Source organism: Squalius cephalus (genome assembly GCF_949319135.1).
Source record: "Squalius cephalus genome assembly, chromosome: 16".
Lineage (NCBI taxonomy): Eukaryota > Metazoa > Chordata > Actinopteri > Cypriniformes > Leuciscidae > Squalius > Squalius cephalus.
In genome coordinates this window covers 30068514-30083521 of record NC_137137.1, presented here as the reverse complement: position 1 = coordinate 30083521, position 15008 = coordinate 30068514, and the positions used below count along the sequence as shown (strand labels likewise).

At 35.8% G+C, this 15008-nt stretch overlaps 1 protein-coding gene across 1 annotated transcript; it reads left to right on the top strand.

The window, feature by feature from the left end:
• mfsd2al2 (major facilitator superfamily domain containing 2a-like 2) lies at positions 1-13645 on the top strand (the record flags this gene model as incomplete). Its single annotated transcript, XM_079898101.1, is given in 16 exon segments — positions 1-57; positions 175-197; positions 199-286; positions 1568-1584; positions 1586-1693; positions 3609-3730; positions 5440-5573; positions 5576-5590; positions 6086-6176; positions 8707-8822; positions 9015-9062; positions 9169-9285; positions 11937-12008; positions 12010-12083; positions 12350-12487; positions 13570-13645. Coding segments are annotated over 16 exon segments (1296 nt in total).
• Between the last annotated feature and the right edge of the window lie 1363 nt (positions 13646-15008).

Genomic DNA, 15008 nt, shown 5'->3' with positions numbered 1-15008 from the left:
ATGGTAATCGAAAAAGATAAGAGAGTCAAGAGACCCCTGCAAGTTCTTTTTAACAAGGTATTTTGTAACACATTCATATGTTGTGGATACAGAGAATACCTCTAAGCATTTGTATGCATTTTTAAGAGGCCATTGTCTCTCTCTTCGTTGCTCTTCGTGTGTCTTCACAATAAGGTGAGGCGTCCCCTCTCCAGAAAGCAGTTATGCAGTAGGTGGTGTCCCATATCAGATGACCAACATTGCGATGGGTCTTTCTTTACTTATCTTTCTGTTGGATGTAGTGCAGGTAAGAATGACATCTGCATTTTCTCACCTTTGGCTAAATTATAGTCCAAAGGTTAATGATTTATATTGTCAAATTAATCTTTATTGCACTATCCCCTTCATTTTCGTTTTCATTTACTTAATAACACTAAATCCTTCTGTTAAAGCCCTCCCATTGATTTCAGTTTAAAGTCACCATGAAACCAAAATTTACAGTCCTTGTTTTTATGGAATATTGCCGTATTTATTATAAATGATTTATCTGTTTACATGCTTTTTTTAATTGATTTTTTTATTAATTTGCCCTTTTAATCTTTATCCAAAATAACTTCCCCACCCTTTTGCAGCGACATCTTTTCTGTGATGATGCGTTTAGTGGCGCCAGGGCGGGACAAGCTGTCACTCACATGAGATCCACCAATAGCAAAACACAACCATCCAATCAATTTCCTATTGGAAAAATCCAGTCTCGTCCTACATTTTTTTCCTGTTCGAGAAGTGTCAGTTGGATTTACTACACAATAGGAAAGAAAAGACTATCGGAACTTCCGTTTCATGCCGACTGTAAAGTCAACATGAAACAGCATTCACAACCAATTTAATTTAATTTCTATTTGAAAAAGGATATTCAATGAAAAAAAAAGTGTAGGGCATTACTTGATTTTATTAATCTGTAATTGATTGGATCGTGTAAGTGGCCAATACCAGAATGGCTAAAACAGTACCTAAAAAGCTACTTTGTTATTCATTCCAATTATTCAAAAAAGCCAGTGCAGCCAAAGCGACATCAGCCGAACAGAGAGATCCTTTCAGAGTCAGTACATTTTGATGAAAGATTACAAAAACAACCTTTTTTTTCTTTGGAATAATCAAGGAGGTTTATTATACATAAAGCAATTTATAAGAAAATGGAAAAATAGGTCCATTTCACACTTCTATGAACCTCCAAAAAAGAATATAATATCTGTTATAAAATAATGAATTTGTTGCTTTCAAAAAACAAAAAACAAATAGTCAGACAACTATTGCTACTTTTGAATGCCAACAATGGGGAAAAACACTTTCTGGGTCCAGAATGTATGGCACCTTATAGTCTTGATCTACAGTCAGCACAATAAGACCAGGAAAGAGCTCTATGCAAATAAATCCATTTTCATATCGGTTAACTTTAACTGCTTTGTCAACTAAAGTTATGTCTACGTTTTCTGAATTTAATCTCAACAATCTTATCTCTGCCATGGAAAATATGCCATCCCCATATTTACCCTCATTTCTCTCTGTTTTGCTCTTGTGTGGTGTTCAGATGGAGGTGTTTTCTGTATCTGATTCTGTTCATCATAGACCCCCTTGTCGACTATCTAGTGAGCAGGAGTAGGTGGACCCAAATCGGCAAGCTCCTCCCATGGTGGGTGTTAAGACAAGAGGCGGAGTTTGTGACATGAGTGGTACTGTATATTTTAATTAAATATTACCTAGTTTTATATTAAGAAATATTATTTTTAGTGGATTCAGTATTTAATAATGTACTTGCAGAGGAGAGTTGATTTAACCCTCTGGTGCTGTTCGTGTGGAGGTGACAAATTACAGATTTTCTTTTCTCCATTAAATGAATGTCAAATATTTTAGTTTGATAATTTTTTATTTAATATTTTGTATTTTTAGGGGATTTTACGGTACTAAATTATATTTATGTAATAGTTATGATGCATTTATTAGCTGTTAAACACTTTTTGAGCATAGGAAACACCACTACTTTGTTTAGGCTTGGTCTATAGGGAATTCCAAACCTGCGCACATATATTCAAACGCACATAACTATAGAACCAATTCTTAATGCGCATGTGAACGCCATCAGCGTTTCTCACAGGTTCGCGTTTAAAGTCTGTGTAGAGAGAATGGTGTCGTCTTAGCGGCCCCTAATTTAATAACAAATTATCGTTGCGACGGAAGCGAATCAATCAAAACTAACTTTAGCTGGAAAATAACTTTATTAAAGAACCGCTATAAAGCCAAAACATTCTCTGTTACCTTAAATTATACGCTTATCTCTGTAAAGCTGCTTTGAAACAGTCTACATTGTTAAAAGCGCTATGAAGAAGACTTGACTTGACTTGAGACCTGAAAATGAAATTTCCAACTTAAACTGTTGTAAATCATGAATGCTTTGGAGACTAAAGACTTAAGTTTGGTATCTTTTTAAAGAAGACACTAGGCAGATTATTGTTGAAGTGAAAAAAACAAACAAAAAGAGTTATAGAAGTTTAAGTTTATCATTATGAAAATGCATAAAAATAATATTTTTTATATGAAATTTATTTTTTAAAACATGTTTTAATCTAAAACTGTGAGAAAATCAAAGCCATAAATCTAAACAAGTTGTGTTCCATATTTAAGGTTAATATCTCAAAAAAATTAGCTTTCAGTAAGATTTTTGTTTGGGCGAGTATTCCAAACGTTTCCATTTGATGAAATTCGCTTCCCATTAGTTTTCAATAGTAAAGTAGGACTATTTAACCTTTTAGAATCATGTCCCTAATTTTTTTTAGCACATAGCAAATGCCAAAACCTTTACCAAGTTTCGTATCAATCCGATGAAGTAAAAAAAAAAAAATTTAAAGTAATTTTTCTTTCTTTTAATTCATTTTTTTTTTTTCGCAAAGTAAATGCAAATATAGTACCTACTCAGACAGTACGCGATTTCGGACGCGACTACAGTTTCAGCAGATCATTCATCATCAATACTTGCACGATTTAGTACAACAGCGTTCACTTCAGCATCGACCCGTTCCAGAGTTCACATGAACCGTATGGACCACCCTTTTTATGCGGACTCGAGTATACGGTTCGCACCAGAGTACGGAAAACAGCGTTCACATCATCCAAACGAACCCGAAAAGTACTAGTGTGAAAGCAAACCTAGTCACCTTATAGAGGTTTACCCTGCTATAGTTTACTTGTGTTCCAAATGTGAAAAAAGTCCTTTTAGAACTTTACAATAAATACATTACTGAATCATTCATGTAAATGCATTAGCAAAAATAGCTTGACATTTATGCTTTTAAACCCTCTGGCCTGCTTGACTGCTAAGCTTCCAGTGTAAGTGCACTACTGTATGCGCATTTCCTGTTTGTTTTTACACTGAAGCATGAGTCATAATTACTGTCTATGATAATGAACATTATACAGTACAGATGTTGTTCATAGACTCATAGACAATTAAGAGTGTTGAGAATGGAATGGTTGTAAAGTGCATGACATGTTGTAAGTTTCCTGCACATGCAAGAAATGAGAAAAATGGTTTATAAGGCTTCTTGATATGACTCATCTGTGTCTTCCTGTGTCAGAGATGTGCTGTCATTGCCTCTGGTCATTCTTCCTGTGGTTTATACCCCAGTAACCGCACACTGCAGTGAGCTCAGCGTTCAGAGTGCCCTGGTACCTACTGTACCCATCATCTTTCATGAGTGTATGACTTCCTTTCTTATTCTATCAATCTCGAACATATGCCTTGTCCTTTCCCCATGTGATGATTACTGGCTCAGCAAAAGCTTTTTATGTAATAGGCAAATTAGCCAACCTCCATTAGCGCCACTCTTGTGCTCATTATTGAGGTCAAATGGCTGTTACATCACACAGCTACCCCCGCATGTCTTTCATGTGCTGTGTGCTTTCTTGACTCCTTCAAAGTGAACGTTAGCTTCCTGCAGTGCTGCAGTGTTCCATACATCCCTCAACATGTTTCTGGGAGGAGATCAACAAGAGAACATTTCAAACACTCATCCTGAACGTCAGCGTTACAAAATCGAATTGTGTCATCATTTACTCACCCTCATGTTGTTTCAAACGTTTTTTTTTCCATGGAACACAAAAGGAGAAATTCTGAGGAAATATTATGGAAAGTGGGCATTCTTCACAAATTCATATTTTGCGTTCCACGGAAGAATCAAAGAAATTCAAACGGGTTGAAACATGAGGGTGCACTTTCCTTTTTTTCTATTTTATCACATGTTTGTTTGTGCTATGCATTTTTACACATCTTATAATATTGTGCTATTAGCTTAGCAACATGCTCATGTTAAACTGTTGCAGTTAACTGAAACTAATTATTTAAAATCTTTTTCATTAATTCAAATAAAGCTGAAATAAAAAAAAATACATTTTAGATTAGATTAGATTTAAAAAATGTAATAAAAATTAGATGTTTGGCAACTAAATGAAATAAAATAAAGTTGAAGTAATAAAAAGTTACTAAAACTAAAATAAAAATATAGATAAATAGAAATATTTAAAAACTAAAAACTTGTCAAATGCCCAACAAAATTACTAAAACAAGTAATAGATAGAAAATATTAAAATAAAAGCTAATTCAAAATATTAATAAATACTATATAATTGTATATATAAATACTATGAAAGTAACACTGCAACGTTTTTTATTTTATGTATAAAGGATGCATTAAATTGATCAAAAGTGACAGTAGAGACATTTACAATGTTTCAAAAGATTTCAAATAAATGTGATTCTTTGATCAAATATTAAGGAGCGCCACTGTTTTCAGCATTGATAATAATAAGAAATGTTTCTTGAGCAGCAGATCATCATATCAGAATGATTTCTGAAGGGTCATGTGACACTGAAGACTGGAGTAATGATGCTGAAAATTTAGCTTTGATCACAGGAATAAATTACTTTTTAAATATGTATTCAAATAGAAAACAGTTGTTTGAAATGCTACAAATATTTCACAATATTACAGTTTTTATTGTATTTTAAATCAAATCAATGCAACCTAGTTGAGCATAAGACACTTCTTTCGAATGCAATAACTAACACTGTTGAGAACTTATGCCGTACATGCTACAATTACAAATAGCACCAAATTTGGGGCACAGAGTTGCGACCTACATAGATTATTCCAAATCAGCCACTTACAATGTTCCATTTTGGCTAGAACCCTGCCTTATAAGGCAGCTGCCCATTTAGGCAGTAGGCAGCTCACTAAATTTCGGAACAGGGCCATTATAATCTATTATTAAACTGCCAAGACTGAAAAAACAGACCTAATCCTATCGCAGGATCTGTGCGATAGAGTTTCACAGAGCAATAGTTTGTATTATCGGTTGTTGTAATGTTGTGTGCACATCTGTGTCACCCTATTTCTGTCTCTCCATCAGGGCTGAGTGTGGAGGCGTTAGCTATGCTGATGCCGACCGTGATTCAGGGTCAGGTGCTGTGGGTGTTTAACAAAGACAGAGATGAAGCCTGTCTGAACGAGGACCAAGAACCGGACCTCCCACACAGCACAGCGCAGCGCTGCACAAAACAGTACCACAATAACACCTACACACCACACTGTGAAATACTGTGCAGGGCAACTGTTCAGACGTTACTCAGGTGTTTTACCATTTATAATTAGTGGCATTTGCTAAGGAAAGCTTAGCTTGTAATACTAAGGGATTTGAACAAAGCCATAAAGTATTTAACTTTGGGGTGTAATTTTTGGGTCTGTTTAGTGTGTGCAATTACACAATTACTTTCAATCTTTGTAACAGAATTTCTATAGGTAGTTTGCAGCCTCAGGGACAGTTAGTTTATTAGACCATGTGAAAATACACACTCTGACTAACATGTAATCCAACTTTCAACTATTGTAATCTTAGCTAAAACATTGTTTGAAAACACAGTTGAAAAGTTCATTATATGAGTACAGTTTAGTGTCACACTTTCATTGGGGAGGTCTTATTAATGCCCCTGTAATTTGCACCCTGAGTCTGTTTGCATATACAGTACACTTACATATATATCTGTGTTTCCCAACAGAGAAATGCCTTCATGATATCAGCACTAGTCATGAGAGCACTCTTCTTTGTTTGTTGTATGATGCTGTTCCTGGGGGTCAAAGAACAAAAAGGTGTGCCGTACATTTGTGTCGAAATTATTTTATTTTTTAAAGCTGTGATCACGCTAGACTTTGAGCACGCAAAACTTCTACATACACTGAAATGGTCGCAAAATGACGTCAGATTCTGCAGTGAAATCTTTAAATACATTATTCACCATATATTGCCTAAAGAATGTAAAAATATGTAATCCACTCCATTTTACTGCAACGCTGCAGATTTCACGTTTGCGTTCTTCAAAGGGCACAATATGTACAATTAAAATATCCAATAACCACTAAAACAATGTTTTATATGTTGTTGGCTTGTGTACTTATATTATCCCAAATGTTTCCAAGAGAAATCAGCTATTTTAACCTAAAAAGAGTCTAAAAGAGTAGTGTTATGTAAGGAATAATTGACAATGGGCTGTTGAATTATTAGAAAAATAATGCGGTATATAATGAGAAAGGTAATGCGGCCACGACACAAAGCGGAGTGTGCATTAATTTTCAATAATTCTGTATATAAACTACAGTTACGACACCTCAAAACATTGTTCAGATGATGTATTTCAAGACATTATTCAGGTTTTTGTAACACTCTTGTGTGTAGGAGTATTTTCGTGAGGAGATACGCATCTAATCCCAAGCGTTGCTAATTCCAAAAGGGAATTTTAGAGCTAGTAATGGAGGCTTGCGCCACTAATAGCAGACTAATGCAGTTATGAGAGAGAGAGAGAGAGAGAGAGAGGAGAGAGAGAGAGTTATCAGGCGTGTGTGAATTACCTGAGTCTGTGCATCTCACAACAGTGTTCAGCAGCAGTGTCTCTACTAATAGCAAAACTGTACGTTTATCTGCTCCAAGAACAGCGTCGTTATTACCTCGCTAGTGAGAAATGTCATGTAGCTTTTAAGTTGTTAAACTATTTTACTGATAAAATCATCAGAGCAGCGCTGACAACACTTTTCTGTGCGAGTGGAAATCATTTGGCGCAGCGATATGGAACTGCCAGGAACTACTTTAGCCGTACGTTTCCCTGAAAATAATTACACACCTTAGAACGTTTATCAACCAATCAGATTCAAGCATTCAACAGCCCCGTAGTATAAAACATAACTTTCAACATATTTTTAGTATGATAGTTTTGACCAAGTAAAACAGCGCTGCATTACCCCTCAATTTAAATTTGGCAAATAAAGTAACCTGTACGAGTAGTAATTCAGCACTTGCGGCTATTTCATTAGAATGAGATAAAATAATGTGAATGTAAGTGATCAAATGTAACTGTAACAAAGTTCAAGTTCAGGGAAGGAGGAGGTGGACATTAAGCGTAACTTTAATCGTAAAATAAACAAAACGAAAGTATGCGGCGTATAAGCATAATAAAAACCACAAGGTAAAATGTTCCAGGCTCTCGACCCTTCACCCCACAGTAATGTTAATAAAACTTTAATACTTTAGCTCATCCTTGAACACGATTCCTGTTGGATTTCTTTCCATCGGCTGTGGAGGTGAAGACGACAACTCCCATGATTCCACGCTCATTCACGGCACCATCAAGCTACGCCTTTGATATTGTTTTAAATAAGTGACCTCTAGTGGCGAAACTTACATACTGTGCCTTTAATTCAGCTAAAAGGTCACATCAATCTTTGGTCACACTTTAGATCAGGGTTCCCCAATCTCGGTTCTGGAGGGCCGCTGTCCTGCAGAGTTTAGCTCCAACCAGCTCCAACACACCTGTTTGAAAGTTTCTAGTATGCCTAGTGAGACCTTGATTAGCTGGTTCAGGTGTGTTTAATTGGGTTGGAGCTAAACTCTGCAGGACAGCGGTCCTCCAGGACCGAGATTGGTGAACCCTGCTTTAGATCAAGGTCCAATCCTCACTATTAACTAACTATTAACAATAAACTTCTAATTACTGCATATCATTATTTTGTGAGGTAGTTGTTAAGTTTGGGTATTGGGTAGGATTAGGAATGTAGAATAAGGTCAAGCAGATTAAGGAATTAATATGTGCTTTAGAAGTACTAATAAACAGCCAATATCTTAGTAATATGCATGCTAATAAGCAACTAGTTAATAGTGAGAACTGGATTATGTGTTACCCAATCTTCTATTGTTTTTCAAATTCGCAGGTCAGAATTCAACACTCTTGAACTTTGGAACGCAGTGAAGAGTATAAAGAGCAGCTTGAGCTTGTGTTTCCTCACTGTCTCTCACATTCGTATGCATAATGTAAGTCAAAGTGTAGTGTGACCACACCTTAATTTCAAAGAATGTTTTGTTTAATGCTTTTGTTTTGTTATGTTTTGCATGATTCCTTGATCATATATTTGAGCTTGAGGGTTCGATGAGCAACATTTAATAATGGTAACTTTATGGGAGACTACATTTTAAACATGTTTGTGAGCCAAACAATATGTGTTTGAACAGTAGGGAATTTATTGTTTACGAATAAAATCCCACCAAACTAGCTCTTAACTCTATACCAGTTCGGTGTCGAATTTCATTGCTGATGTAACGATGTATTGTTGTATCTCACTCTGGCTCCTGTAGGGCCTCACAGTGTTCACATGCACACTACACACCTGAATGCTTTGAAGAAGCTCACTGGCCATCTGTCATACCAGTGTCTGGTCCTCTGCTTCCTCTGCTCCACTTCAGCTTTTCAGGTTGGATCTCTCATTAACCTATAAAGTACATGGAAAATCAGAACTAGAACAAAAATATCATGTTGACATGCAATCATATCAAGAGTATTTGATTGAAATTGTATGTGGTAAATAATAAAAACCTACCTTCTGTATTGTATAAATCGATTCTTATGTATGGCCGCAACCATATCAGTGCCAATGTGGCCGAAGACACTGGTGAAGCTGAGCAAGAAAACTGCCCTTTTTATAGGTCTACCTGTAAGTTCCCTCTGATAGTGATGGTGAGGAGACCATTCACAATGATTCTGGTGATGTTCTGGTGACATATAGTGATCTATCTATATTTGCCTGTGTTTCTCCGTAGCTCCTCATACCAGCTCTGGTGGTCTTAGTTGTCATGCCAGAGAACTTTCCGGTGTATATGGTCATGTGTGTTTTGGTTGGAGCTAGTTTAGCTGCACAGTTTTTCTTACCATGGCAAGTAACAATAAGACCTTCATGCTGTTCATCTCTGCTAATCAGGCAGGCATCCTCCACCATGGAGAGTTTAGCACTTGCCGATTTATCAGCAAATCTTACTTTAAAGGGTTAGTTCACCCATTCATGTCAATGGGTGAACTAATCCTTGAGGGTGACCAATTAATGTCACCCTCATGTCAATCCAAACCCGTAAGACCTTCGTTCATCTTCTGAACACAAATTAAAATATTTTTGATGAAATCAGAACCAGGATTTCATCAACCAGCCACAGGCAGCAGCGTCATTGCAACTTTTCAAAGTAGTAAAGACAATGTTAAAATAGTCCATGAGACTACAGTGGTTCAACCTTCATGTTATGTTTTTTAAGGTTGAACCACTGTAGACACATGGACTATTTTAACGATGTCTTTACTACCTTTCTGGGCCTTGAAAGTGGTGATGATATCGGATTTTTTCAAAAATATTTTAATTTGTGTCGAAGATGAACAAAGGTCCCTACGGGTTTGGATCAACATGAGGGTGAGTAATTAATGACAGAAATTATTTTTTTTGGATGAACTAACTCTTTAATATTATTCTGGACATTGCCATCACTTTTGCTAATATCAATATTTTTAAGGGAAAATGTGCACTTGTTTTGATATGTTTGTCAAATGTCAGTTAAATGACTTTCAATCAATCACTGAACCCAATGGAGAGGTCATATAATTGATGGTGTTTGCTAAGGCAAGCATATGTTACTATTGCTCACAGTTAAGGAGTAGTAACTATAAGGATAAGGGTCAATAAAACTATGCTGATTTTTGCCTGAATCTATACATTTATAAAACAAATATTAGAATGCAATTCATACAAACAATTTCTTGAATACACCTTTATGATGAGTATGTTTTAATGCAATATTTTTGGGGGGAAAGTCTGAACTGTCAAGGTGATACGATGTTGCTCCATAATGGAGCCTCAAAAAAAGTCTCATTAAAATGAGATAATTAAAAGTAAAATATTTTATTATTTTTACTATCTTATAATTATTTAAAAAATAACAAAACTGCTCCAATGCTTATGTCACAAACTGCTCTGAGACATGAAGGTTGAGGATCCAAATGGAGTCTTTTTTGAACAGGGTAATCCAAAGACGTAATCCAAAGTACAGGCAAGGTAAAACGCAGGCAGTCCATACAAGCAAACACAACAAGGCAGGGAACACGGACAAAAGAGTAATCCACAGAACAGGCAAGAAATCCAAAAACCAAGAGACATGAAACCAGGAAGAATATTCGGAATTGCAGTGTAACACTAAACAAGACTTCGCAGATAATGAATGAGAAAACCAGGCTTGTATGGGGTGAGCTAAACAAGATAGTGAGATACAGGTGAACGTGATAATAGATGAAGAGTCCGGGCAATGAGTTAAGGGAAATGTAGTTTGTGAGGGAATGACAATATTCTGATGTGGAGTGCTCTCTGGTGGCTCTCAAGGGCACTCCAGCTGCTGACCAATACAGCTTATCATTTTTTTTTTATTATAACTTGTTCCATCAAATAAAAGTCTACAAACAGTCATGTGGTCTAACCAATTTTAATGGCATGGTTAGTTCAGGTTGTACCATATCATGCAGTGCAGCCTACCAACAACTTCATATTTGTGAAATAATAATTAATGATTTGTGACCCTGGACCACAAAACCAGTCATAAGTTTCAAGGGTATATTTGTGTATAGGGTACATCAACAAAACATTGTATGGGTCAAAATTATCGATTCCAAAAATCATTAGGATATTAAGTAAAGATCATGATCCATGAAGATATTTTGTAAATTTCCTACCTTAAATTTAATTAAATTTTTGTGAGTGGAAGCAGCAAAATGTCACCCTCAGATTCCAGATTTTCAAATAATTGTATCTCGGCTAAATCTCAATTTCAAAAAATTTACCCATAAGACTGGTTTTGTGGTCCAGGGTCACATTTGTGCAAAAGAAAACCTTTACCAAATATAGATATATTTTTTAAATTCACTTACATGTATTTGGGATGTAAGGAAGATATATTATTCCTTTTTAATTGACAGTTACACAACATGACATTTTAGAGAATTTTGTAACATTTTAACAAAACTGTTTCACTGTCTGATAATATTTGAAAAAAATTGCTGGCAAAAAAACAAACTAATGTGGTGTAACCAACAGTCATGTAAAACCAACATGAATTCAAATTTCTAAGAACTTGGCACACTTATTTTAAACTAGATTTTTAAAGATTTTTAAGATTTTTTCTTTATCTTGAACACTTTCATTTGTCATCGGTCCAGATTGGCACTGCTTGCGCTAAGGATAAATAAATTATAACTCAAATCTTGTTGAGGAGAGGTGTGCTATTACTTTTATAAGCAAACAGACATACTGTATAATCTTGCCTGCCAAGTAATAAAATCGATGACAAAATCTCATATATTTACACACAAGTAGAGATCAGAATATTATATAGACTGGAAAGTTTGAACTTGGGCCAGTAAACAAAAGCAACACCCTAGAAACCACACCAAAAACCACTACCACTACTAAAAATGAGGACACCCTACAACCACATAGCCTAAACACTTTTGGTGGTTGTGAGTTTTGCACAGGGAAGCACCATCTAGTTTGGTCAGGTAATTGCTGCCAGATGTAGTGGATGAGTTTGCTGTTCAGACCCCCTCCTGCAGGGGCCCGGGGCCCGGAGCCCTAGTTTGTTTCATGCTCGAGGTTTTGCATCAAGCTCGGAGGAGGTCTGTCTGCTGGCATCTCCACTGTGACACTGCAGTGAGTCAGCACATGCTCTCTCCGAGCTAATGTAAAGCCTGATTTAATGTGGCAGTCTGTCAGTTTTTAAAAACATTGTGGACTCTGGGTCTACATTCAAGTACAATTGTTCACGCTCTATGTCCTGCAAGTTTTTAAATACTGTCAGGCAAGAATGTTTGAGCAAAACAAAATCATGCTTCTGTTTGCAGTAGTTCAGCCCTATTTATGGAAGTCCAAAATGTTCATATTGAAATGTTTACACAGAGCAATGTGTTTTGTTGAAGCTTTACAGGATATAAAGCAGGTGCATGTAGTCATGCGGATGGATACCAATCAAACCAATCACCTTTTGCTGGTGGGTTTAGTGTTTTTCTTTCTGAAGCACATCAGAAGAAGATTCAACAAGATCTCGGACACACAAGGTAAGATGTACCCAGAACGTTTTGCTAACGTTCCCATCAAGTTATGAAAACATTATTTCTTATTCTTATTTATGAATGTTCTCTGAACGTTTCAAACTTCCACGTGTCGGAAACGAAACGCGTTACGAATCTGAATTTCCGCTCCGAATCTTCCTCAGCACTTGATGCACTGTGATGCGAAGAGGAACAATGGCGTTGGTTTTTCCGTATAAATTCCAGCGGGAGTCCTCATCCTTTTGAAGTGCAGAAGAGTGGATTTGCAGTGCTGGAAATAGTGTCTTCTCAACATGTCGACAACACGAACAAAACTCTACCAGGCTTCAGCTGCAACTAAAGTGTTTGAGGGCGGGTCAAAGTAGACGTTGTTTGAGGGCAGCCGATGAAAGACCATAGGCTGGGAATTGGAATTATGCAAATTTGTTACATTGTTACATAGGTATGTTAACAGGAAGTGAGACTGGAATTGCTGACGACTTGTTTCGGCAGTTCAGAATCGATTCTTTCTTTTAGGAGACAATAACTTTAATCGCCGTACCATACACTTTCATTTTTAAAACTTTGCCGAGCTTTTACATGTACAAACAGCTATATAACACACTGCATGAAAAGTATTTTTTGAAAAAACATAATAGGGGCACTTTAAAAATGTCAGACGAATGTCCAGCTAAAACATGCTCCATGAACGACGTATAAATAATGTTTTTGTGGGAACATTTGAAGAACATTATTAAAGACCAGGTAACTTTAAACAAACATTCTTTACGTTACTGGAAGAATGTTGGTTTATAACTTTCAGTGAACCTTGCCAGAATGTTAGCTAAAGTTCTGAGAACGTTTCCTGTTAGCGGAGTAAATCTGATAAGATTTATTTACGTTTTATTTACTTTTTTAGGTCTAACAGTGCCACACTTCCACAAAGTGCCACAAGTCAACAAATCTATAGGTCCAGTCAGTTTCATCTTCAAATCAAAGCCTAGAATAACATCACATCTTTATGCAAACAAATCTGTCTCTCAAGCAAAAAATTCTTCAGAATCATCTCCTCAACAACACTTCAACACAAGTGCTGATTTATATGTCAGGATGTCGAGTTTCAAGTCAACAAACCAATTTCATAAATCTAGAGCTTGCCCAACATCATCACAACAACATAATTAAAGTGTGAAACTCATTAATCAAGGTTGAGTGAAACTCAAGCCACACATAAACTTGCACTAAAGTTTCAAGACATTCCAGGTAATGATAGGTCAAAATTTACATGTGTGAATATGTTTAAAATTGGAGCGTTTGCATGCAATGCATGAATATACTTTAAAAGCAAACATGCCTGTATGATTCTCCCTAAATAAACATATATGTCTGTTTGTCTCCCTCCTTTTTTTTGAATTTGTTGATGAATTTGTTCTGTCTTAAAATTTTGTTATTAAAAAATTAAAGTTCTAAAGTAGGGGAGCGCGGGGCACAACCTAACGCGGGGCTAGTTGTAACACGCTTGTTTTAAATACTTCCGCACATGCTTGGATGACGAAACTTTGTGTATTTACTAGTTGCCATATCAACACTATATAGAAAAAAAAATTCCGCCAAATTTTTTTTTTTTGATTTTTTTTTTGGAAGATATCCATAGACATTTATTAAACCATAGCAAAAGTAAATTTCTTAAGTTAATTTTTCATCTCTATTTTTTGTGTTTATTTAAAATAAGACAAATCTGATATTATTTTAATCTCCAAGATGTTATTTAACAGTTGAGATAGTTATTTAATGCTTCACTAACTAGCAGAAGACACTAGCAGGGTTTAAATCCCAGTTGTGCAGGCGGGGCATGTTGTAACACTGCGTTACAATGTGCCCCTATTAGAAATATGCTATTATATTCTATACTTTTATTAATTTTATTGAGAAAACGTGAGAAAAAGGTGAATAAAGACTGAGAGTCAATGTTCAGAAATTACTAATTATTTATTTGTTTTGAACTATGTTGTATAGCTGTGTTTTCATGTGTTCGTAGTCAAAACTCAAAAATGAGTTTATATTTAATTATTAAAAATTGCCATTATTTTATATGAAAAAGTTTTTTAATTGTATTTTATTTAGAAAATATTTTAGTTTGTTTTGTATATTTTTTTTATTAGATCAGATAACATTTTAAGCTGTCATATGTTATGTTACAATGTACCCCACCTATGGGGCATGTTGTCACATTTCACTTCCATTCTTTCGGGGTATATCAAGAAAAAAGTATATACTGTATTAATAAAACAAAAACACATAATTGTACTAGACATGGGTGTTTGGTGTTTTAAGCCCCCAACAGCGCCTTCCAGGCAGCGAGGGGATGGGTATAGGTTTAAGGTTGAGGGTAGGGTTAGCTGCCTCTAAGGAGCCATTGGGGGCTTAAAACACCATCGAGCCTAGACATGTGGGAAAAAATAAATACTCTGAACCATAAGTAGATTTACACAAACTGAGTACACTGTTGTGTAATGAAAAATTAAATGTGTAAATTAAAATACACATA